The sequence below is a fragment of the Seriola aureovittata genome, chromosome 19, assembly GCF_021018895.1.
Source record: "Seriola aureovittata isolate HTS-2021-v1 ecotype China chromosome 19, ASM2101889v1, whole genome shotgun sequence".
Taxonomy (NCBI): Eukaryota; Metazoa; Chordata; class Actinopteri; order Carangiformes; family Carangidae; genus Seriola; species Seriola aureovittata.
The window spans coordinates 20,740,561-20,765,384 of NC_079382.1; the positions used below are offsets into that span (position 1 = coordinate 20,740,561).

The 24,824-nt window shown below is 42.7% G+C and overlaps 1 protein-coding gene across 9 annotated transcripts in view; it reads right to left on the bottom strand.

The window, feature by feature from the left end:
• epha7 (eph receptor A7) overlaps positions 1 to 24,179 on the bottom strand; it is a 94,367-nt gene extending 70,188 nt beyond the window's left edge. For 2 of the 9 annotated variants that reach the window (XM_056404981.1, XM_056404978.1), the window contains exons 1-3: positions 23,164 to 23,830; positions 21,594 to 21,658; positions 20,334 to 21,003 (exon numbers count right to left, since the gene is read on the bottom strand). In XM_056404981.1, coding sequence (XP_056260956.1) covers positions 20,334 to 21,003; positions 21,594 to 21,658; positions 23,164 to 23,257 — 829 coding nt within the window. In that variant the 5' untranslated portion in view covers positions 23,258 to 23,830. Of the gene's footprint in view, positions 1 to 4,817; positions 5,195 to 20,333; positions 21,004 to 21,593; positions 21,659 to 23,163 lie in introns of those variants that run through there. The other 7 variants (XM_056404984.1, XM_056404982.1, XM_056404986.1 and 4 more) reach the window with 6 other exon arrangements.
• Positions 24,180 to 24,824: the final 645 nt, after the last annotated feature.

Here is a 24,824-nt window from a genome sequence, read left to right on the forward strand (position 1 = left end):
AAAAAAAAAAAAAAAAAAAAAGAGTAAGGTCACAGGAAAGAGAGGACGGCAAAGACAAAAACATGAAGTTATAAACCCTGTTTGCACAAACGGTACAATATGGGATCTGATACAGTTGATCAGTCGCCCCCAAATGAAATTTCAGTTCACTTTGTTTTGATTTTTTTTTAATGCTTTTGGGAATTTTTAAAAATAATATAAATTATATTATTGTATTCTATGTTTCAGGTGTAGCGATGCTGCCACAAAGATTTATATGACACAGGTATTGTGAAAGCAAAGCAGTGAAATGAGGGTCAGACTTGAGGGACTGCAAAACTGCAAAAAATAAATAAGTTTTCGATATTATAAAAAATATTGAATATTGCGATATATATATATTTTATAATATATAATTATACTACTGTATTTTATGATCCAGCTATAAGTGATGCTGCCAATAAACAGTTCAAAGTTTTATTTTTCACATGGTAAAGCACAATGTAAACAAACAGTGAAATCAAGGTCTGACTCAACAGATTGTGTAAAATCTAAATGTAATGAAAATGACTAAGAAATATTGATAATATCAGATAATACTGAATATCATAATATTCAATAATATCCAATATTGTGATATATGATAAATTGCATGGAATCCCCATATTATACTGTTATACAGAATATAGATGTTGAATATTGTGATATTATATATATTCATCATATACAATATCTAATATTATTGAATATCAAGCCGACTGCAAATCTGTGGCCAGACAGTGTTCCATCAGTTCTAGTCAAGGAGTCGGGAGTCAGTGGGGCCTCCAGCTCATTTGTACCAATGGGTTATCTAATGTGTTAATACAGCCGTGCTGATATTAAAAAAAAAACAAAAAAAAAACAAAAGATAACCACCATTAAATTCAACAGGTACCTGGGAAATCTCACAGCAATTTTTATTTAGTAAACCCCAGCTGAGCCGGGTTCACACAGGATTATATCCACTGATGATCTCAGCAGTTACAACAAATCACTGAATGTCTCGGGGTGATATTAGTCCTGCGCAAACACAGCCTGAAAGAGTCTTCACTTCACACCTGAATTCCCATTATAAGGAGGGCATGACAGAACAAACCATTGTGTTCTCATCACGAAGCAGCCAGTGATTTGAATGAACCTGCCCCCCTCGGGCTTCATCAAGCAGGCTGAGCCATGAAACAGTGTCATGTCGAAGCATACGCCCAGGGATAAACTACAAGCTCTTATTTTTGAGGGGAAAATAACGCTATTTTTAATTCTGACGAATCCTCCAGTCAGTAAAGGGGGCCGGCTTTGTTTATAACATGCCTTATCTCTGAGAGGAAACATTCCTCTGTAGAGCACAGAGATAAGACCACATATCCACCACAAGCATGTGGATCATTTCTACATTTTACCTTTGACCAAGAATGTATACAGACCCAAGACTGATATGACTAATCAAGAAAGACTCATGACTGTCTGAGAGACAGGAAGTAATGACAAAGACATTCTGATTCATTGACTGTTTTCTGAATGATCCAATAAAATTATAGTAGATTTCAGGTAAACACTCAGACAAACCACATCCTGCAAGGGTTGGATGATGGGTCCAGGTGGGCGGGGCTTGGTGACTGCTTTGTTGTGACATCACAAAGTTCCAGAAGTCCTGACGGCTGGTTTTAAGGCTCAGTTTCTGAATACAGGCTGTGTGCATTTCTCTGTGGACTGAGGCTTTGATAATTTCACAGTATTAATATAGAACCTAGACCTGATCTATAATCATAAAAGACATGAAAATCTACCTTTATACAATATGGGACCTTTAAATACTTGCAAGGAGTAAAATGTCTATTCTGGGTCTGGCTATTTTAGCCTTGAAGTCAGCTAATCCACAGTGACCGGCTGTGTGTGCAAAGCAGAGCTACGTAAGCCTGGTGCAAAACTGCAATCTAGGCCACATGATTTTCTAAAACACTAAGTAGCTCTTCATACAAACCATCAAATTATACAAAAAATGCATTTTTCATGAGCCACTGGAGGGAAATGAGCAATGATTTTCGTTTTCATTTCTCGCCATTACAGCTCTAAGTTCTGTTCTGCTGTTTTTTATTTTACGTAATTTGACCACCACCTCTTGTGACAGGTCAGGGATAAGAAGCGTAGAGGAATCTGAGTTTTCTCATTTTAACACTTCCAGAGCAGCATGAAGAGGAAGCCGAGGATCAGGGTATCCCATTTCAGCTACAACAAAGCCCTGCCAGTCTCCATTTATCGCACTGCCACAGCTTCATGAAACAAGAACTTTTTTTCCCCCCAAGAGGAAAAGACACATGATTTTATCTCTAATCTTTCTTTACCTATTTTTTGAAGTAGTAATTGAAAACAGAGCCACAAGGAAGCTGCGAGCAGTGGACTTGAATGCTGACCAGGCAAAACATATACAAGCCTACACGTGCTTACTCATCGTATTTAGCTGGTTCTTTTTTTTTTTTTTTACTGTATGTGCAGTTCTGATGAGTGATAATGTTCGACAAACAGTAAAGTAAACCGTGTCTGTCCGCGGTATCTGATAAGTGTGTAAACATTCCCCCATGGATGTTGATAATGACACTGAAGGGCTTTCTCCAGCAGGTTAAAGATTGGCTGAGACGCTGCTTTCTCCCACCATGTCATGCTGTTTAAACATTCTGATAAGCCATCGAGTCTGTTTGCCTTTGGGCTTCTGAGAGCGCATCTGCTGGGTGGCCGATGTGCGGAGGGGGAAAGACCTGGCAGGGACCTGGGCTATCTTCACCGCAGCCACCACTCCAGCAAACGAGAGGGTCCACAGTGCAGATTAAGATGAGTGCAGAGGCTGGGAGGGGAGCGCTTTCAAAAATAAACACTTTAAGGAATATGTCCAGTTTATTACCACTTCACTTTTCTACTTTAATACTGATTCCAATACACAAACTCAGGATACGCTGATACCATGTACTGATCCAACACCAGTTATATTTTTTCCCAAATATAAAAGCTGTAAACTTCTCTGTATAAAACTCATTAAGATAATGTTTGTGCAAGTTAAATATATATTTAAGAGAAGATGTTTTGTTCAAGCTTCAAGCTGCATTTTTCTCCATACCACTTGTGTGTGGCTCCAACTTTTTCCTTACAAACAGAAAATAAACTGCAAAAGCCATTCTAGCATTTTTTTTTTTGGCCAAATTGCGAGAATTTCATCTTAAAAAAGATGTAATATCACTTCTCATTTTCTGAACCATTTCTGAACCACTCCTGGAAATGTGTTTCGGTGATCGCAGAGCAAAATGTGAACATAATGTCTATATCTTGTAATTTAATTTAAAGGGGGTATTTCTATCCCAGAGGGCCACTTTTTCTCTACCACGTCCAGTGGCTGAGAGAACGTGGCCCTCTGGACCACGGCCAGCTGGTTAGTGTTTTACACCATATTTAGCAACAAGCTAAGCTAGCTTAATTTTGAGTTACTGGGCAGAGTTTTGCTAAATCTAAACACTTGGTTTCAAAGTAAAGGCCTTTTACTAACTTTATTTCAAAATACATTTCTTGAGAAGTACATGGAGGAAGTGGCATGCTATCTATAGTAATTTATACATCAATGTTGGCTTACAACAGCAATTGGACAGGAAAGAACAGAGATAATGTTAATGGTCTGTGTTGGCACTGATGCTAATGTAACTGCTAGCTTATTTATAACCTATTTGACTGCCTGCGTTTCTTGCACCACTGGACTTTTTTGGTAATTACTTGCACTTATCCTTCAATTCATGCTCAGAAGCAAAGCCCAGTTCATTTTCCATCATTTCTTTAGTGGCAGCTCATGTGTTTATCAGCGCGTCCGACCGGCTTTGGCACCCAGAAATGTTTACAGAGGCAACAAGGCGTCAAATGAGGCCTCAAAAATCGAACGCCTGTATGACACGGGCACGTAAGTGTTTCTGCAGCTCTCCAAACCACTGGCAGTGCATTGAGTGACAAGTACAAACACAGCATTCACGGCCTAGCATTCCTGTCCCAGCGACTGCACACTGACTCGCTGCCGGCGAGTTCCATGTTCCCTGGCACCAGATGCCGAAGAGACACTCTTTAGTCTGAGACACCGAGATGTGGCCGATAGTGAGTGAGAGGCTCTTTGTCAGCTGTCCCCGCAGCAACACTTTCCTTCTGGATGGAAATATCTACAAAAGCAATTACACACAAGTCTGTTTATCCAGTTGCCTCTTCACTGACAAAATGACTGACACCTTACTGGCAAACAGTGACGCACAAACATGTTAAGACATTGTGCGAAAACCCTCAGAATCTTTACAACCTGCGCTGACTTTGACAAGGAGGCTTGCGTACAGTCCAATGTGTTATCGCATTAGAAAGGACGAAGTGTGTAAGTGTGAAAAAAGGGACCCATTTATATCTAAGCCTAGTCTTCTTCAGGCACAGATAAAGAGCGACTAATGGCTTGCGCTTGTTGATACGGGCGGCTAAAAAAAAAAAAAGCTCAGCAGCAGACACAACAGCCGGCTTATTTACGACGGTTGAGAAATTAGTCGGCCCTTGGAGAAGTGGGCTGAGGTTAAGCAGAAACAAAACAACAAAAACTTAGAAAAAAAATACATGTCTTACAGTCCAGCCAGCTCCTCGGCAAGCTACAGAACCAGCATCTGTAATTTCCTTTCCAGTGGTCAAGCACTTTCATTCAGTGATGCGTGGGGGGGGGGGGGGTAAGCTGGAGTCAGCAATTTTATACAGAGAGAGGAAGAGGAGCATGAGAAAGGAGAAAGAAAGAGAGAGAGAGAGAGAGAGAGAGAGAGAGAGAGAGAGAGAGAGGGGTCCTCGGAGCAGTGGGATAGAGATAATCAAACGCTCCTGTGACTGTAGTGTCTCAATCACAGCGCACACTGGCCCGGAGAATAAAACAAAGTCTCCTTATCTTATGCAGACATACATACACAGACACAAAAGGAAGGGAGGAAAACGGATTTTCGGTATGTTTGTAAGATCTCGGTTTATTTCTCTTTCCTCCGAGCTGAGCTTCTTGACATTCTTGAATTACATCCAGTTTCTCTCACGCTTTGGCAGTGTCATGACACTCCGGGTGAGGGACGGAGAGGGAGGGAGGGGGGACGGCGAGGGTGGGGGTGGGGGCTCCTTATGCGACAGCCTGACATATCCCTCCCTGGCCAAAATAGAAAATAATTATTTTCCTTGTCTGAGAGTGACACCACGGCTCTTTTTTCCCCCTCTCTCTTTAAGCTTTGCATTTGCTGACAGATAGGATTCCAAATTTGCCCTTTCATTTTTTTTTCCTTTTTCATTATTATTATTTTTTCAGCATTTCTGTTTTTTTTTTCATTATGATTATTACTTAAAAAATAAAGTAGAGAGAGATATGAGCAATGCAGGGGAGAGAGAGAGAGGGAGAGAGAGAGAGAGAGAGGGGATGAGATGCAGCAAAGGGCGCAGGCTGGATTCGAACCCAAGGCCTCCAGCGTCGGGACTCTGCCATGTTTGTGGTACATTCTCTACCAGGTGAGATACAGGGGCACACAGGAGTTTTCTAGTTCTGTGTGTGTTCGCTGGGGCTGGTTAATAATGTAAAGCACCAACCAAAATACATCCACAGCATACAGAATATAAAACTGTAAAAGTACTGAATACGACCAGGAAATGGTTGAATCCTGGAGACCCATGTTGAAGATGACGCTGTGCAGTAGGCCTGAACAATTCATCTAAATATTATCGAAATGGCAATATGGCCAAATCACAAGAGCTGCAATTCTTTTGATAAAGGTCAAATGTGACACAACAGACCAAAAATGAAAAATAAATGAAAATGATGAAAATGAAATGAAAAATGACCATTACAACTAAAATCGTGACTCATCTCGCAATCGCAATATCTTCCAAAAATATTTTGCGTATCATTCAGCCCTACAATACTGAGTTATTAATCAAGGTTTCTATCCGAGTTCCCACAACTTGACACCATCTTAAATCTTGCAGCTTTGATGACAGATCAAATTCCAGATTTGCCCCCCTTTTTTTTTTTTGTTCTGGTTTGTGAAACTCAATACTTTTTTAAGTTTCCGACTGAAATGGATCAAGTATCAAGACCTGTCAACTTCCGAGCCTGACCGAGTATGTCAAAGTACTTTGTGACAAATAAATAACTGAACTATTTATACAGCTCAATCTCGCCTGTTGCTTTTGCCCTGGCTGGCTCTCCCACAGCATCGTGTTGGCCGCTGTCCTCCTCTCCTCCTCCTCTCCTACATCTCTCTCATCATTAGCTGCAGCTCTCCCTCCCTGACTCTCTCTCTCTTGCCACTTCAGCTGCCACAGCAGCTCTGGTTGAAGCCTGGAAATATTCAAAACTAATTAACTGGATAGCTAATCACACTGATCGGAGTGTTTCCTCACACACCAATATCTCTGGTCCAGACTGTCTATATATGTATATATGTATGTTTTTATATATTGTTTACGTAAGTTTTCTCTGTTTCCGTACATGTTTTCTTGCAGGAAGCGGGTGGTGGTGGTGGTTTTGATGTTCGCTTTGCAAGAGCTTAAGCCGTCGTCAAGACAAGAAGTTAGAATACGCCCTCTGACTGCTACAATGACTCACTACAAAGCAGCATTACAAGATGGGACAGGCTGGGGCTAAGTGGTTAGCATGCTAACTTCAGCAGAACAAAAGAAGTGGTAGAAATAGGAAGGAAAACAAGAGTTAAAATTGGCATTAACTTCAACCACCGGAGACTGTGCGCTTGGTGAGTAAAGGAATGAAACTGGTAAACAAAAAGCTGTTAATGCTAGCGTTAGCTATGTAGCAAAAACGTACATGTAGCACCTTTAATGTTATGCACTTGTACGATATTGACAAGCAGCTATGTTAACTGTCTTCTCTGTTGAAATAAGATTGTGCCCATTTGGCAGCTACAAATAAACAATGTATGGGAAACACATGGCTTTAGTATTCAGGCAGTAAAGTATTGTTTTGGTATTGGTAGTGAGACTTGAGTATTGTGTGGTGCAAGTAACAAAAAACCTCTGACGATTACCTGTCTTGAAAAAACTGGACACTGAGTGTCTTTGCTTGCTTACAACCCACAAATCCAATCAAGGTTACAATCCTTATTACTACTCAGCACGGAGGGGACTGGCTGGTCCAAGCGGGGCAGCTGGGATATTGAGTTTCTCCCCATCTGTCTCAATATTGCTGCAGACGGGGGTCAGAGTGAGCTGCTGTGTGGGAATGTGGGAGATTCCCTCTGCCAGAGCCAGAATGAGATTGACTAGTGTGGGCCTTTCTGTCTCCACGGTCCTAGCATGATGAGTCCTGTCAGTGCCGGGCCGCCTCCTCCCCTTCTCGGGCTGCCCTCCCGTCCGGCCTGATTATGTGTTAAATCCGCCCATGTGTCGGGATGGATGTGGAAAGAATGCACGCTGAAGGGAGCCGAGCAGGGCTGCAGAGACCCGGAGAGAGCAGCCTGGAGATAGCACCCCATTAGAGTGATAAAAGAGGCAGAGGGAGGAGAGCAGCAGACAGGACCAACATGCAGGCCCCCGTCGCTGATGAATGCCAGGTGGAGCGGGTCAAGCGTGATAAAGGAAACAGTTTATTTTCTTATTTCTTTTTTAAAAAAAAAAAAAAAAAAAAAACACCATTGCTTTCTTTCCATAAAACGCTTACCGCTGCCGGTCCGATCGGATTTTAAATATCATCTCTAAACACAGGCATGGTACAATGAGGAGGCTGTCAGCTGTGTTTTTATAAGTATGCTACCTCCTAGTGTCTTTTTCCTCCGTCTCCGTCTGATTCTGACACCCAGGGCTGAGCTGCCCTCCTGAGGTTTGGTATTATTTGAAACGTTCTTATATCTATATTATTTTCTGTATTCAGGTGTCAGTTACAGAGAGATTACAGAGTTTTGGCACCAATGCTAAAATGCTACTTTTTTGCAATACATTACTTGTGTTTCTGGCTCTGGAACTGGTGAACCTTGACTTAAGAATATTTTAGCACACTATTTTTATTTTTTATTTTTAAAGAAGCAAACTTTCAGATGCAGGACTGGATTACCAACCATGCAGAGGGCACAACTGCCCCAGGCCCTCAGCAGCTTTAATGTGTGTCAGCTAGATGTGCTAATTTGGGAATATGGACCATAAAGCACGACAGTGACAGGAGCATGAAAGTGGGTCTTCCTCACTGAGCCCTGGCTTTAAAAGGTCCCGTGTCAAAATCTAGTTTCTATTCTCTGTTTTTGTCCGTGCTCATATGTTAAATGTTGTTGCAGCTTGGAAAGAAATTTGCCTAATGTCAAAAGTGCCATGGTCGCATTTCAGTTGGTACCAAGCAAAATATCCCCATTATCCAGAGCTACCTGTAAAGTAAACAAAAAGAACCACCAAGGCATATTCTCCCTCAGTCTTGTCTGATCACTTCTATTGCACTGCAATCCAATGTTAATACTGCCATAAACATCCTCTGTCAGCTATTTCAAAATGCCCTGTGTTTAGTTGGCTGTTCAGACAACCATGAAATGCTATTTAAAAAACCCAACTCCTGCGTTATGTTTTTCAGTTTTACTTTCAGGGCATACGATTAGGACCATGACCGTGCCTCACGATTATAGAGAAGGATGTCAATAGCTCACACAGAGCTTATTTCTTATGCATTAATGTAGCCTCGGGCGTATGTGTGTTGCTTTTATTAGATGTGACTTATGTTCTTTGCCTCAATAAATTGGCCCTGGTGTGGACATTCATCAGGCTGTGTTTACTGGCATTTTATGCATGCTGAACTATGGCTGCATCGCTTTTATGGACTAAAGCCTGCTGGTGTTTTCCCCTGCAATGCAAGAGGCAGTACATCTTGTGAGTAATTTCAGAGCAACACAGGCGGGCAGACCTGGGGAAAAAAAAAAAAATTCTAGCTGAGTATATTTCTTTTACTTGAAAGGCCAAAGAACAGCTCAGCTGATCTCATCCTGCAGGTGATGTGTGGACTTTTTGTAGCAAAGGTTTTTTGGAGAAATCGAGTTATTTCTTAAAGCTGCAGTGCGGAATGTTTGTCTCCCCCTTCTGGCAATGAGAGCAATTACACAAATAGTGTTCTCAAACATTCTTTGTCCTCACCATCGATCGCTTTCTTTTCTCGATCAGGGTTCGGTAAGTAAGGTTGGTCTCAATTTCTATTTAACAATCCATTAGATGGCGGCCAGAACATAATTAAAGGTTAATTTAAGATATTGATTGATAAAAATGCAGCTGGAATTAACATCATTACTGTTCACATGTGGCACTGTGGCTCACAGTCACATATTAGATGTTTGTCTGATTTACTGAACTGGTCAGTATCACACATCGTATGTCCGCTATTTTAGGTTTTTAAAGAGGGCAACAGAACCTTTGGAACTTCCTGTCAGAACTTTTCAGAATAAAAGCTTACAATAGCTGAAATTGCCAAAGAGGAAGTGATTCTGTGGGGAACTGTTGCTGCAATGGCCTGATGCCGCCTCAACATGGATAAAGCATCAGAAACTTTTTTCAGATTTTTCTTATTTCTATTCTGTCTTTGTCGATTTGGTTGCTCCCTCTTCTCCTCTGGCAACCAATCATTACTGGTTGACGTGAAATACATCGCTACCAGTGGGCTAGCGAAGGAATGTCGCCATAGACACCAGATTTAAAACAGCAAAAGACAGAGAGATTTACCGGGCGCCAATAGGCTTTGTATGAAATCATTTGGCAAAGGGCTTGAATGTCCCATACTCCAGCTTTAAGCCTACTGTGGCGCTTGCTTACATTTTATCTATAGCTTTGCATGATCTAAAGTGTAAATTCCTGCGTCTTATACTTTTAATGATTCACATCCAAACACATTTTGTTTTTCAGTCTGATCACAGGAACAACAACAGTAGCAGCAGGTGTGCTTTTCTTTTTTCCTCATAGCACATTGCACCGCTTTAATTCTTCTTTTCTTTTTTTTTTACCAATAAAAGAAAGAGATGCTCAGAAGCTGCGTTTTTTTTTTTTTTTTTTTTTTGCCTGCAGACATGTTAATCTCCCATTTATGAGAGGCACGGCGCCTACCCAACTCCGGGACACAGTTGCAGAACCCCACAAAAGAAAAGGAAAAGAACCGAGGTGGTGGTGAAAATCTCTTCACGGGACGGAGATAAGAATTTCTCAATGTCAAGCCCCCTTTCAAACAAGCTCATTTCGAACACCAACACCTCCAGTGGTCTTGGGTAGAAGAAGGGGGGGGGGGGGCACTAGGACATGGTTACAATGAAGCTTAAGAAGAGAGTTTTTTAAACAGTTAAAGAACCTGATGTCATATTGCGCTGGATCCTCCCTCCACCCCACACATATTTGGAATGACTCTGTCTGGCTTGCTGCTGCACTCCACACATACAGACAATCGGCCCATTCAGCTGAGGTACCTGTGCTTAGCAGGAGATAAGTAGCTTTCCATGAGAAACAAAGACAAGATTAGCATTCCCTTACACTATGTTGGAGGGCACGCAGCTTTGCCCTCTAAGCAGGGAAAGCCCGAAGGAAACGCAGGCCTGCTCGACTGTGCACAGCTAAGATCAAAGTCAGACGCTGATTAAGTTATACTGAAAATTTAGGCTAATGCTCCTGCTGCGGTGCTAAAAGTAATGCTACACAGCCGGTTCAGGAAGTTAACCCTAAAAGTGGAACTAAACAGCAAATCAGTGAACACTGTATCAGATCTAAATCAAGATTAGTGTCACTTGCAGTATCCTCAATTTATATTGGTTTGAATTTAAGAAATAAGTAGCTTCAGCTTTGCTAACCGTGGTGACTTTCAAAGAGTCAATTCACCCATATTTGAATGCAGTCCATCACCTATCTCCAGTGGTATTTGAATCTATGATTTTTGCCTCCAGCTCGATACAGCAAAGGAACTGCTTTCTACTTAAGAAACAGTTCCTTTAAAATTGCTGACAGCATTTTCTGTGGATTACCCAGAATAATCAGTGTAGTGTTTATAGAAGGAGATTATTACATTTTTTTAAATGTCCTCTATCAAAGCTCTGGGTCCCATGAATGATATTCATTCAACTCCACATTTTATTGGGTTATTGGTTGGCAGAAATCTCAGAAACAGATCCTAGTTCAGAATTTGGCTAGATACTTAAAATGTGTTTTTTTTGTAGTCGGGTCAACCGACACTTGAAAGAATAAGGCTGGTTATAATCTTTATTGTTGGGGAATCCCATGAAAGATTAAAACTACTGACCTCCATTGTTTATTTTGAGTCAGTCCCTCATACACCATCCTGCTTTTATCACTAGAGCAACAAATGTGCTATTCATTACTGTTTGAGCAACATTTGCTAAAATTCACAGCTGTTTTTAGAGATTTCGAAACATCTTTTTTAATAGTTTCCATATTTTACTGTTTTCTGAGTGATCCAACAAAAATATAGCAGATTTCAGGTAAAACACTCAGAGAAACCAAATCCTGCAAGGTTGGATGGTGGGTCCAGGTGGGCGGGGCTTGGGGCATGGTTGTGAGCAATGACTCCTTTGTTGTGACATCACAAACTTCCAGAAGTTTTCATTTTAAAGTGTATATTTATGACTTTTCTACATCTAAGTAGGAACTAATGGCTTTGGGGATGGGTGCCAAGACATGGTGGTGAAGTCAGAAAATATTGACTGGACCGAAAACTAAAAAGTTGTTTTTTTCATGTAATTTGTTGACAAGAAAAATATAAAATAACATCAATCTCATCCTGTAAACTATAATTCTAAGGGATAAATCTAAAACTGTGAAGCTGAAACCATCAAACAGATGCATCCACCGATGTTATGAGTGAAATATAAAGGAGGAGGTAATATGAGCTTTCAAAAGACAACTGCGTCAGCCGCCGACAGCAACACAAATTGCCAAACAACACACTCGAACACCTGTTTTCTCTTTCAGCTCTCCTGCTGATTTACTGCATGGATTTTGGAGGTGGAAAATGAAGGGCGTTTTAAGATTAGACTCATTACATCAGTAAATTTACGGCCTCTCACTCTTGCCTGAGCTGGATCTTGAGTCTGTGCACACCGTCCTCCTAAGAGGCCTCTGCTTCTTCGAGTTATCATGCAGAGTGAGCATTTTGAAATGGATTCTCAGTGACATGGAAAATGTCCCTGCCTAATCGCCTTTTGTTTAGTTCATTTAACTCACATGGAAACAGGAGAGATGGCCCTTAAGGCCAGCCAGGCAGCTACCTTTAATGGATGAGGTGGTCAGCTCTGAAAGGCAGCTGTGCTAAAAAGACACTGCAGATGAAGCCAGGAAAGCACTGCATTCTGGGGATGAAAAGCACAGGGGTCCAAAGGTCTGACCGATCCGCAGCCCCCCTGCAGCCCAAGCGAAATCGGCACTGAAAATGTCCCCTGTCAGCAACTGAGCATTATCTCTGAATTGTGCCAGTGCCTGCCCAACCCAACCCTCCCCTCCTGACCCAGCACCCTGCCCATTCAAATCCACCACAACCTCTCATCTGGTCCCAGAGCTGCAACAGAAAGGAATGAAACAATGTCAAACCAGCCGCTCATCAGGCCCCCGTGGCCTCCTCCCTGACAAAAGACACTTAGACACTTAGATTCAGATGACCCAGGAGAGCTGACTCAGACCTGGACTGCTCTTTCAGGGTTGGTTCATCCAAATTACAAAGAAAATATATTTTCTCATTCACCCCTTTTCAGCCAGACACCACTTGGGAGGAATGGGGTAAACAGATAGGGAATTATATGAATCAGCATCAGATAATTCACTAACCTTCAATTTATTTATTCTCACACACTAAGACTTCCTGTTTTGCAGAAATTGATTCATTTCTGGAAGAGACATGAGGGTTTCTGACAACAGAGCCATCCTAGGCACATTTTAAGTTCTGCTTCCTCTGCTCTGGATGTGAGTGGGGCAAAAAAGTGTGAAGTTATGTAATAAGTTATTGATTTTCCTCTTAAAGGAAGACTGAAGTACAGAGCCAGTGGTCTGAAGCCTCCCAGAGGAGCAGCTCCACTGACAAACAGGGCCCTACCCGTTTCCCTCTTAAGGTGGCGGAACCCTGAGCCCAGTCACATATCACTTTCACCCTCATGTCACGGGGACAAGACACAAAACACCGCAAAACGTTGTCTTCTGACATGGGGGTTCACCTGTCTGAGCACATGCCTTTCAGGCAGTCAGCAGGCAAGCAATTACAAAAAAAAAAAAAAAAAAAAAGGCATCTGTGCCACAGTTTGGATACCTAAAAAGGGCAAAAGCGTGGAATCGCAAGAGATATGGAGGCAGGGATCGATGGAGATGTCTGAACCTGTTAGTGCAAGTGGAGATGAGGGCCGCTCAACCGTGGGGAGGGTTCTTTTGTCATGCAGGGAGAGGGGGAGTGGAGGGGGGCCGGAGAGGTGACTCTGCTGGCGATCAGGGGTCAACTGCTGCGATCATCCATCTTCCGTCTTGACAGTGTCCTGTCAGCCGGGGCGCTCGTGTTACTAAACACAACAGGCAGGCCTCCATTGTGGCGCTGGCACTGGTCTGCAGCCATGTGTAAATGAAGTTAATATCCACTGACCTCATGCATGGACTAATGCGGACCCTGATGTCACCTTGGAAATAACACTATCTGACGCTGAAGTCACAAAGGTCTCCCTTTTAAAAGGGGGTTTAACAAAGTCCCTCATCGGTACAACTGACCATATGGCTTTGTTTGCGTGAGAATGAGGGATGTTTACTGGGTTTCTGTCTTTTCATATGATGCGACATGGGGTCTCAAATTTGGACTGACAGGTCAGATTCCAAGACCTGAGATAATGATAAGTCGTGACTCCTCCGCTTTTTGTGCTTCCTTGCCATCTTGAAGCGGCATTAAATAGCTGGTTGGTGCGATTTGCATTTAAAATCATGGCCTGTCTTTTCATTGTCAGAACCAGAAAGCACACACACCATCATCAACCTCTCCTCAGCCCAGGCAGACACAGATGTTCGCACTGCATTGCAAACCTTTCGTTTGTTACAGGAAACTTTTATTTTTCATAAAACCTGTCCTACAACAAGTACATACCGCTGACGTGCCAACTACTGTTGCTTCTGAGCGGGGGAGTCCGGGGATGGCTTTAACATTTTTGACATTTTTGTCTCTATCTTGGAGCTCTTTTAAGTCAACGCGTTGAAAATGCAAACACATTAGCACTGACAACTAGCATGAAATATGTCTACATATAAACATGACATAAGTTTGAAAAACAGGCAATGCTCTGACAGTTACCTCAAAATTATTATTTTTTATCTAAAATTGTCAGTGTCTGCTACAGGGTGCTACATCCTGGAATAAGGACTAAATTGAGCAGGTATAGAGTGAATATATATGTAAATATGCCATAAACATATAAATAATCTAAAAAATAACAACAACATGATAGTGACGAGGAGTTAAGAGTAAAGAAACGCTGTGTTAGAAGTATTTGGGGGAAAGGAAATCTCTGTACGATTTGTTTTAGATCCCAGTGATGTTTTCTGAACAAGGTTTGTGCGCCTACAACAGTTGAGTGGATTGAGCCTTTTCCATCAGCTGCTTGATATTCATGTATGCATGAGTCAGTAGCTGGAGCTTATCAGCAGAGGGGAGAGACAAACCCATTACCAGTGACCAGGCTCTGGCAGCCTCCTGTCCTCCTTTTAAGCTCAGCTCTCTCTGCGCTTAACACTGTGTGTTTTAGACCCATCTTTTACCTCAGTGTGATATCTACCAACGCAGGAACCAGTCGGAGCAAATAATTAGTCATGACAGGCCTTTTGTTTCCTTGCCTTTTTCTACAAGTACAGTTCAAATGAATATAACTCTGACTCAAATATTTGCCTAGCCAGATGACTCTGTGAATGAGCCCCCCCCCCCCCAGTGAATGTTTTTCGTAAGTAAAATGAGGCATTTGTATTTAATTTGACGTGTTGACAAGGCAGCTGGATGCCACAGAAAGCGCTGCTGGCACTGGTTCAAGCAAGTGTATCCAGGGAAACAACTTCTTCTCATTTGAAAATGTGTATCTATATAAGAAAAAGGGTCATTGGATGTGGAAGTAAAATAAATTTTCGTCATTACAACTTGCCAAATCACAATTTCAAACATTCTGCCGTCTCTTCATCCTCTGAGGAAGCAGCTGTGGTTTGGTCTCCACTAATGAGAGGGAACTAGATAGAGCGAAAAGAACTGTACAGTAATAACTTCTAGTCGGCATCTCCTCTCAGCAGCGTAACTTCCACTGAAATGTAACACCCTTTTTGACTGGCCCTGTTACAGAATATACAGCACAGAAAAAAAAAATTGAGAGGGGGAGGGCAGTATTGAAAATCCTCTAATGTAAGGAAATCAGTGCTTGGGTAAAGACAGTTCAAGTAAGGGACAGCTGTAAGAACTAAAGTCTTCCTCTGCAAAGACATTTGAATTTTTTCATGCAGTCAGTTGTGTACACAGTAGTGAGTTTTCTTATTTTTGATAATACTGTATAAAAAACAGTGCAACATTTGTGATTTCTGACAATATGTAATATTGTTCTAATGTTTTTTTGGAAAATGTTTACCTTTTGAAAAAAGCTGCCGAAATGAAGACAATGATAATTGGTCAGTTGTTCCTGCGACCAACCAGCACCTGATCGCTGACATTGGCTGTGCATGGGGAGTTTTGTTCACAGTCCAAGTAACTTTTAAGACGGTGGCTGCAGCAAGAAAGTGAAGGATTATGCTTGATTGTAAAATACAGTAACTCTTGGAAAATATTGAAAATCAAAATCAGAGAAAGTGGTTGGTTGGACCCCTGTAGCTGTGAAACATCCAACTTACAAATTCAAACATAAACTTGTTTTGAGGCCAATTATTTAGTTAACTCATTAGTACGTCACAAAATTACAAAATTACTGTGCAGCAATCATGTAATTTTTTTTTTTAAACAAAAAATCAAAAGGTAGCAGCTTCTCAAATGTGAAAATGTTCTGTTTTTCTCTGTCTTCCATGATAATAGATTTAATATCTGCAGGGTTCGGACTCTAAAAGCCCTAAAAAAAATAATCGGCATAGAGCTACAACTTGTAATTATTTTCAATTATGTCTATCACAAGGTCCCTGCCGGAGGTGATGTGTTCAAATATTTTGTTTTGGCTGAACAAAAGTCCAAAGATATTCCAGTTACAATTATATAAGACACGGTTGAGACACAGGAACAAGTGGATATTTGAAATTAAATTACTTAAATGGTCAAGCCATTAATCACTTTTAGTTTCTCCGAAATCTCCTATCTCAAGTGCTCCCCTTAGTGATCAGTTTGAAGACACATCCAGAGCAGAGGTGACCACATCTGTGTGTGGCTGCAAGGAGGGAAAAAGCCCCGGGCTGTGGAAGAATGCTACTGTTCAGCTCCCATCCATCAACAATTTATTTCAATCCTGAGTGATTTAGACCCATTTGGGTCTCCTGTGGATGCGCACACCTGTCATTTGCATAATTAAGCTTAGGAGCATTTGTAAGACAGCCATTTTGTGTATTAAATTCACACCTTATCAATCAGGGGCGAGGGGGGGGGACGTCGAGATGTATGAAGACCTCCTTACTCTTGGCTTCCTGGCTTCATTTGAAATGCTAAATGCGTCTTGTTTTTTTTTTGTTTTTTTTCTTCTGCAGCCCCTGGAGCTGGGTCTGGTTGCCCGGGCTGCCTGGTGGCTTCCATAGATGTTAACTGTCGTGGTCAGACCCTGACTGCTCAGCCCCTTCCCTCAGGGGGTGGAGGTGGTGGGGGGGTCGGTGGGGGGCTCAACCATCAATCAGTCTCCAACTAACTTCTGTCCAACTCTCTGACAGTCAAGATGGATGGTGCCAGCTTCTACAGGATGCTGTATCCTCTCATTAATTCTCTTGTTAGCATGCACTGATAGCAGCAAGATACCGTCAGTTTTATCTGTTTTCCACCAGATAGAGGGCTCCCCCTTTTCCTTTTTTTTTTTTTTTTGGGCGAGGGTCAACAGTTAATCACGTCGCAGCCACTGGTTATTTAGTACCACAGTGATCCGATGTGTCAAAATCGGACAACATACATTCCCGGGATTGAGCGGAACAAAGAGACCAGTGTCCTCCCACAAGGGCCCTCTCTCTGCCTAAACGACTCTGTGGCTCCATTGCCACCAGTAGCCAGCGCTAAACAGGACCAGAGAATGAATGGGCGCTATTTTCACAACACGCACTTCTTCGCAAAATGAAGGCCGCACAAGGCTGCCGGGGACACTTCAACTGGGCCCTTTTTTTTTTTTTTTTTCCCTCAACACCCATCGCGACTGAGGCCCGCCGAACACAGCAGGCGGAGAAGAAGAAGAGTGACATTTACTGCCACAGGCCGCCACACAAAGAGTTAAAGAGAGACAGAGGGGGCGAGGGGCGTAGGGGTGAGAGACAAGGGGTCCCTCATCACTGACGGTGATGAATGAGAGGATCACAACACATTTCAGAGGAGGCCTTTAGCGTCCTCGCGGGGAGCTCCTCAAATGACATGACTGACAGCTCGACTCGCTCGCTCCACCTGCACCCACCCTCTGAATATTTTACTTGGTGACCGTTTTACAATCATAGCACACTGCAGATACTAAAACAGGCCAGTTAAGGACTCTCTTGAGGAGTCAGTTTGCTTCAGATAAAGTGCTTATCAGATCACCGAACTGCATCTGAAGTCACCTTTCGAATGCTGGAATTTGGAAAACTACAAGGTTTATGATCCATAAGAAGATATTTTTGTAGTTTTAAGAACCAAAAACCACCTCAATGTAGTTGTACATCTCCTCTCTCAGGCTTTTCTCTGGAGCTCTAATAATAACAACAGGACAGTGAGCCAATCAGAAGAGAGGAGGCTCTGAGCCCATCTTCTGATTGGCTGACTGTTTTCTGAGTGATTCAACAAAAATATAGCAGATTTCAGGTAAAAACACCCAGAGAAAGCAAATCCTGCAAGGTTGGATGGTGTGTTGGTGGGTCCGGGTGGGTGTGGCTTAGGGCATGGCTGAGGACAGTGACTGCTTTGTAGTGACATCACAAAGTTACAGAAGTCCTGACGGCTCGTTTTGAGGCTCAGTTTCAGAATACAGGCTGTGTGCATTTCTCTGTGGACTGAGCGCTTTGATACTTTCACAGTAAGAATACAGAACCTAGACCTGCTTCATAATCAACAAAGACATGGAAATCTCCCTTTGTACAATATGGGACCTTTAAGTTTTTCCATGAGGACAAAACAGCAGAAAACTTGTTTGAAAAGTTAAATGAAAACTAATCCCTCACAACCCCAGAATGCTTCAAACAAAGTGCCTGTCAGATCCTCTAACAGCATCTGAAACCCTCTCTCAAGTGTCAGAATCAGGTGATCAAGGACAATATTTGCTACTTCCTGAAACCAAAAAAATCCATCATCATCTACCGCACACAGCCATTGACCAGGTGGGTGGATCTTCTTCTGCTCATGTTTGTTTGTACAACAGAGTACAGCAGAGTAGTGTATAACACCTCAAATGTTTTTTTGACGGGCAACTGTTAAAAAAATATCCCATCAGCTGTAAGATGATGCGCTCTTACAGCACTGAGACAAACTAGTCCAGTGTCCAAAAGCCAGGATCTCACATCTCTAACGGTCACAGCCACTTGGACTTATTGCTGCGCTGTTCAGCTGAAAGAAATAGTCTGAATAGCTTTTAGATTGTTCTTGGGAGGGGGGGGGTTGGTTACTGAATGGACAATTTAATGCCAGTGGAGCCGCTGGAAGAAGTGCTGATGGTGCACCGTGATTCTCATTTTATTTAGATTAACTAGCCCTTAATACAAAGGCTTCTCATGCCTCAGTGGAGATAAAGCTCATAAAGGTGCAGCATCGAGACTGGAACTTGTTCCACACACACATTAAGAAACAACCTGAAGGTGGGTTCATTGTGCTGCTACAGGTATTTGTTTTAACTGACACACAAGCAGATTAATTATTAAAGACATGCAGCGGTCTTCTGTTCTGTTAGCTTCAGAGCTATTGGCTGTTGTGCTGCATCGCTTCCCCCTGTGGAGATAAATCATGGACTTTCTTTCCTCCCGAGGGCACAACTGGATCTCACACATCTACGCATATTAAAACAACAGGAACAATAAAAACCAGGAGCTCTACAGGGGTTGATAGCCCGCGAACATTAGAGACGTAGCACAACTTGAGGCGGGCTGTGTTGCTCTAAATTACACGTCCTAATATATTTCATTAACACACCTCCCTCAGAGGGGTCCCTAATGGATGACAGCGTGGCATAAAAGCTTGTCTGCCAGGGACACTAATTTGTTCTTAGACGCATTCCCTTCAATTATTACTGGCTGCTGCTCCTTCATAAGCTGCTTAGATTGAGGCTGCCCCTCTTTGCAAAAAAAAAAAAACGGCTACAAGGCGGGCCACTTAAGTTCTTTGACCTAAGTCGCCCCGCTTTTAATCCATAGTGATTTTTATCTTTAAAATCAGGTGGCCACTGAAAATAATCCTCTGAGTGACGGAAGGCATCTTATTGTTAGTTGTAGCTGAAGGAATCCACCACAACACCAATAACAACAACGACGACGGTGGCGGCGACAAAGCATAAATGAGGCTGCCTGCTTTTGACCTTCTTGTTAGGCTCCTTCATAAATATCCCGAGGCCTAAATGCCACAGCACGGCGGCTATTTGTTTCCCTTTCTGTCAAGGTCATTTGGCCGGGGCAGAATAAGAGAGATACTGAAAAGACTGGCTGGACTTCCTCTAGACCTGTGTATTCTGCTGGTGATTGTCTTGGCTCCCTGCCAGCGAGACGGAGAGGAGAGTGTTTGAACTGAGGAGCTACTAAACTCAAGTTATTATTTAATCCCAGTGTCAACAGAATGGTGGCTATAAATTAAGAGCCTCGTAATCAATTAACAAGGATTCCAATTATTACGCCGAGGATGTTTGGCCTCAATACTTTATCCATCTTTACTGCTGTCAAATCAGCTGCTTTAATCCCATTTGCCAACACAACTATTCAGTCCGCTATGCCTAAATTGTCATTTACCTGCTTTGCATAATCAAATCATAAATACTGCCCCAGTTTATTTCCAGTTTTTTTTTTCCTTGGCACACCTTTTGTTGTGTGAAATCCAGGATGCCCCTGACAGATTGCTAAAAGTTAATTCAACAAGAATCAACTGTAGGAATGCTAATGAGTCACTTTCTTTCCTGATCATTAATACAAAAATAGAAGATGCAGGTACTCACGTTCACACGCGTCTCCTTTCTGATGAAATCCAGCTTTGCATATACATTTCCCAATGGGCACCAGCCATTCCCCCTCGGCGCTGCAGTGCATCTTGGGAGAGTTGTCGGCCTCCTCCTCGGCGTCGCTCACGCACACGCCCTCGACCTCCACCAGCGAGGAAAACTCCGATCCCGTCACGGTGTCCGGGAACGTGGCCAGGTTCTCGATGATAGACCAACACTTCTTGTAATAAACTTTGACAGACACCAGGGCGATGCACGCCCCTACATCCTGGAAGGCCAGGTAGAAGCCCCGCCTGGACAGGGGCCCAATTATGCGCACTTCTGTGTTCAGCTTCATCTTCCTCTCGCCCAGGTCACCCTGGGTGAAGCTTTCATCTGCGGCGATTGTGTCAATTTTCACGTACTGGTTCTCCCGTAAGCTCCTGCCCACCTCTGAATCCGTCTCCTGGTAGTACAAGTTGAACGTCTCCTTGCAAGTGCCCACCACACCGGGTAGGCTGTTACAATCCCTCAAGGTGAACTTCAGTTCCACAAAAATTCTCTGAGCATCGCCCTTCTCTATCCAGTTAGTCCGAAGCCAGTTATTCTGATTGGGCTCCATGACTTGGCAAACCTGGTAGGTGCGAATGGGAGTGTAGTTCTCATCCAAGCCGCTGATTTCTTCCCACTGCAACAAGATAACACACTTTGTAAATGAATGCACCCATTAGGGATCACGCCATGTTGAATTTATACCTAAAAGACGTCCATCTATCATTAGGTAGACGTCTAAATGATTGGCAATCAAACCAAATGGGGAGGCGATTACACTGTAATGAATATGACAAAGGTATATGAAATGCTGCAGTGAATGAAGGGAGATGAGTGGCTGCGTATTTATTGCACAAACACATCTTTAAAGAACAACTGTGCTCAGTTTATCTGCTTCTGTCCACATTATTTATTTACGAAGTTTCTCGCAGCCTGCTTTTAATCTGGCTAGCAAGTTGGAAGTGGATTGCTTCAGGCTTTTGTGCTCTGAATGTCAAAAGCCAGGAGAGTTCAGTGGCAGAAACGTCCTGTATTCTTTATCTTGTGAGATTTTTTTGCTGTTGAGTAAGAAATATGGGGCAGGGATCCTTGAGTATATTTCAAGCCTACTTTAAATATTGTAATTCCTATCACAGATGTGGGACATCAGGATAAAACATATATACAGTATATAGATATGGGGAGTACATCTGTGTTGCCTGCTATGCAGAGATTCTGCAGACTTACCCCATTGGGAGGATAGGAGATCCACTCCAGTTCTGTCTGCTGTGCCTTGGAGTCCAGCAGAATCACTAGTGACAGGAAACCGAGAGGCAGGTGGTTAAATCTCACCGGGGCACCGGTGGCTGGGTGTTAGTGATAGGCCACACATCTATATCTATAGCGCATATACCAATGACCTAATTTCTACCAGCAGCAGCTAAAGCAAAAAAAAAAAATGAAATCTGAGTGTAGTAACAGACAAGCAGGTTAAGATGTGGTGGGAGTCGTTACGCATACGCATTTGCGCGCATTTAATCTACTTCTCGTGGGTTTATTTTACGCAGCAGCTCATTAAAACTCTTTTTTTTTGGAAGTGGAAGTTGTTGCGTTAACGTCAAACGCGACTGCTTCTGTATCCATCCTGCACTCACAGAACATGCGCTGCTGTATTTTCAGCTCAAAAACGGGCCATAAAACTAGTGGAGCCGTGGAAGTGGCGGCTTGTTCGCAGGTTTTTTTAACCAAGCGAAGCACGAAAAAAAAAAAAAACAAACAGCCTGGTTTAAGTCCAGGACGCGCAAAGCAGCACCGCGGCGACTGTAAGAAAAATGAAGTTGTTTTAATTTTGTGTAATAACAGCATATAGATCCAGTATCAGAGAGCGGGGGGAGAGAGGGAGAGGGGGGACAGCAGCCAGGACGCATTGCCGTAAAAAATAATTCTCCGTTACGTCTTACAGGTGACTGATATGGATGGAGGTCTGCGAAATCCTTTCTATAAACAGCGAGGATTTTCAGTTCATATCTGCGTTTACATCCACACCGCGCTCGGTTATTACGCTGTAGTTCTCACGGTGAGGAAATCAATACCTGGAGAGTGGTCTTCTGTTTTTACGCATCAGATTATTTCATTAATTTAACCACTAATCCGATCAATTAAAAGTGATAATTTGGAGTCATTACATCACATCTTTTCTTGGTGTTTTATTATCTTGATTCTGGTCAGTTTTAGAGTCTGAGGCTTGATTACGACTCCGCATCAGTCTGCTGTATTTTTTTTTTTGCCTCCAAGAAACGAGACCAGTCAGGACTATTGGAGCCGACGCCACTTTTGGAGGAAGTGAGCCCCCGAAGCTGCGTCCAGAGAGACGGCTCACTCACTTCAAGCGAGGCGAGCCTGCCGGAGCGATCGATCCGCTGGATATTAGTTTGTCGTGGTGGGTAATTAATCTATAACGAGAAGGGTAGCTCAGTGGCAACTGAGTAAAATATTTTTTTTTTTTAAAAACAGCAGCTTCTGCGTCTAACCCGCGTTCTATGGCTTTTAATTGCGGTGCGTAAAAACACCGTGCGGTCGCTCGCAAACAGCCCGGGCACAGACAGCGCTGTCACCGGCCTCATCTGACTGCGCCGGGCGCATAAAACATCCACATTTTTGAAGTTATTAAAATGGCGTGGGGTTTAAAAAAAAAAAAGACTTAAGAAATAATCATTTAAAAAAACAAGGACGCTGTCTGCTGGATTTGGACACATCTCTGAAGGATGTCTTCCAAACGCGGCGGGATGGAAGAAGAGTCCAAACTTTAAGAACTTACCTTCCTTCGCGTTCTGTGCTTCCCCGCTGTCCACACAGCAGCATAAATGAAGGCAAAATATAATCCACACACACGGGAAAGACCTGGAGAGCATGGTGCAGCCGCGGGTTTCACTCTAGACCGTAACTCGCTTTGCCACTGTCTCGTACGCTTCCCATTGACGACACTAAACCGGCTCTATGTACAACAATCCGCTAGTCCCCACTCAAATAGCGTCTGCTGCCGCTGGGAGGAGACTGTGGCTCCGGTGATGTCAGTCACAGACACAGGCGGAGGGAACATCCAATCGCAACCTGCAGGAGGAAACGTCACGAAAATAAGAGGGCCACTCGGCGCGCGGAGGTGGCTGGGATTTTTTTTTTTTTTTTTTTTTTTTGAGGGGTGGTAGGGGTGGTGGGTCCGCGGTGGAGGAAATGTTGTCACAACTTGGATCAGATATTTTTGGTTTTCTTCAGGAAAAGGGCAAGGGACGCTCCAGTACACGAACCAAAGAACACACACACACATACATACATATACACACACACACACACACACACACACACACACACACACACACTTGGAGCAGCTCTTCTGACAAACACCGAGCTCCACACTTTCACAGTTTTTTTTTAAGTTTGTTTCATTTTCCAATTAAATATTTAAGTATTGATCTGTTGATTTTGAGAGTCGATCAGAAACACACAATTATATCCTTTTTAACACGCGAGCCGCTTTCATCCAAATACCTTTTCCATCTTAAACAGGAATTTGAATATTTTTTATTTATTATTTACATATTTTGAGTGCTTGAAGTGGGAAAAAAAACATGCCGGCACAGACTGCAAAGTGCCTGACTGGAATTAATTGGTTGATATCGGTCCTGTTTTCATCTGGGAACTGATTCACCTGGTAACATAAATATGCACTTTAATTTAATAGTTTCATCATATGTTATTATTATCGCCGTATCCCATGTTTACACCCTCCCCTTCCCCTATTAAAATGTAACACATTTACTCAGACATTTCAACGGATTTGCTTTGTACTTTTATCTGAGAATATTTCAACACAGTTACTTTTCCTGTAGTAAAATGTATTTTCAGTAACCGTAGTTAGTGACGTTGAGATTACTGGTAGAGTTTATTGCTGCTCTTTTAAACACAGTTAATGCCGCTGTTTTCTTTTCTTTATCAATGTCTTACTACCTGTACATTTAAACTTACACTAGCTCTGCTCCAGCACCCAGAGCTTTCTGCTCCTTCTAGCGACTTTCTCATTTGATTCAAGTTGTTTACATGCTAGCAGATAAGCTAGTTACTTTAGCTTAGCAGTTAGCGCTAGCTTCTCTCTCGCTCTCTCTCTCTCTCTCTTGCTCAGTGTATCTTGAACAAATTAACTAGTTCATCAGAGTGAGATGTTGTTGTAGCTTCAGTGTAGAAGATTGTGATGTTTATTACTTCTTCGGTGATGTCTGCTCTCTTACCTTCGACACACAGCTGCGCTGCTAACCGTAGCCGCTCCGGTCTGTGACCATCCGCGTACACAGCAGCCTGCAGTGTGATTGGCTGTTGTTCGTGACGTATGAACAATCAGGTGGTGCTGTGGGCGGGACACCGCGACAGGCGCTTGTTGAGTTTACTGTCGGAGCTCCAGCTATTTTTATTTTTTTTTTATTTATT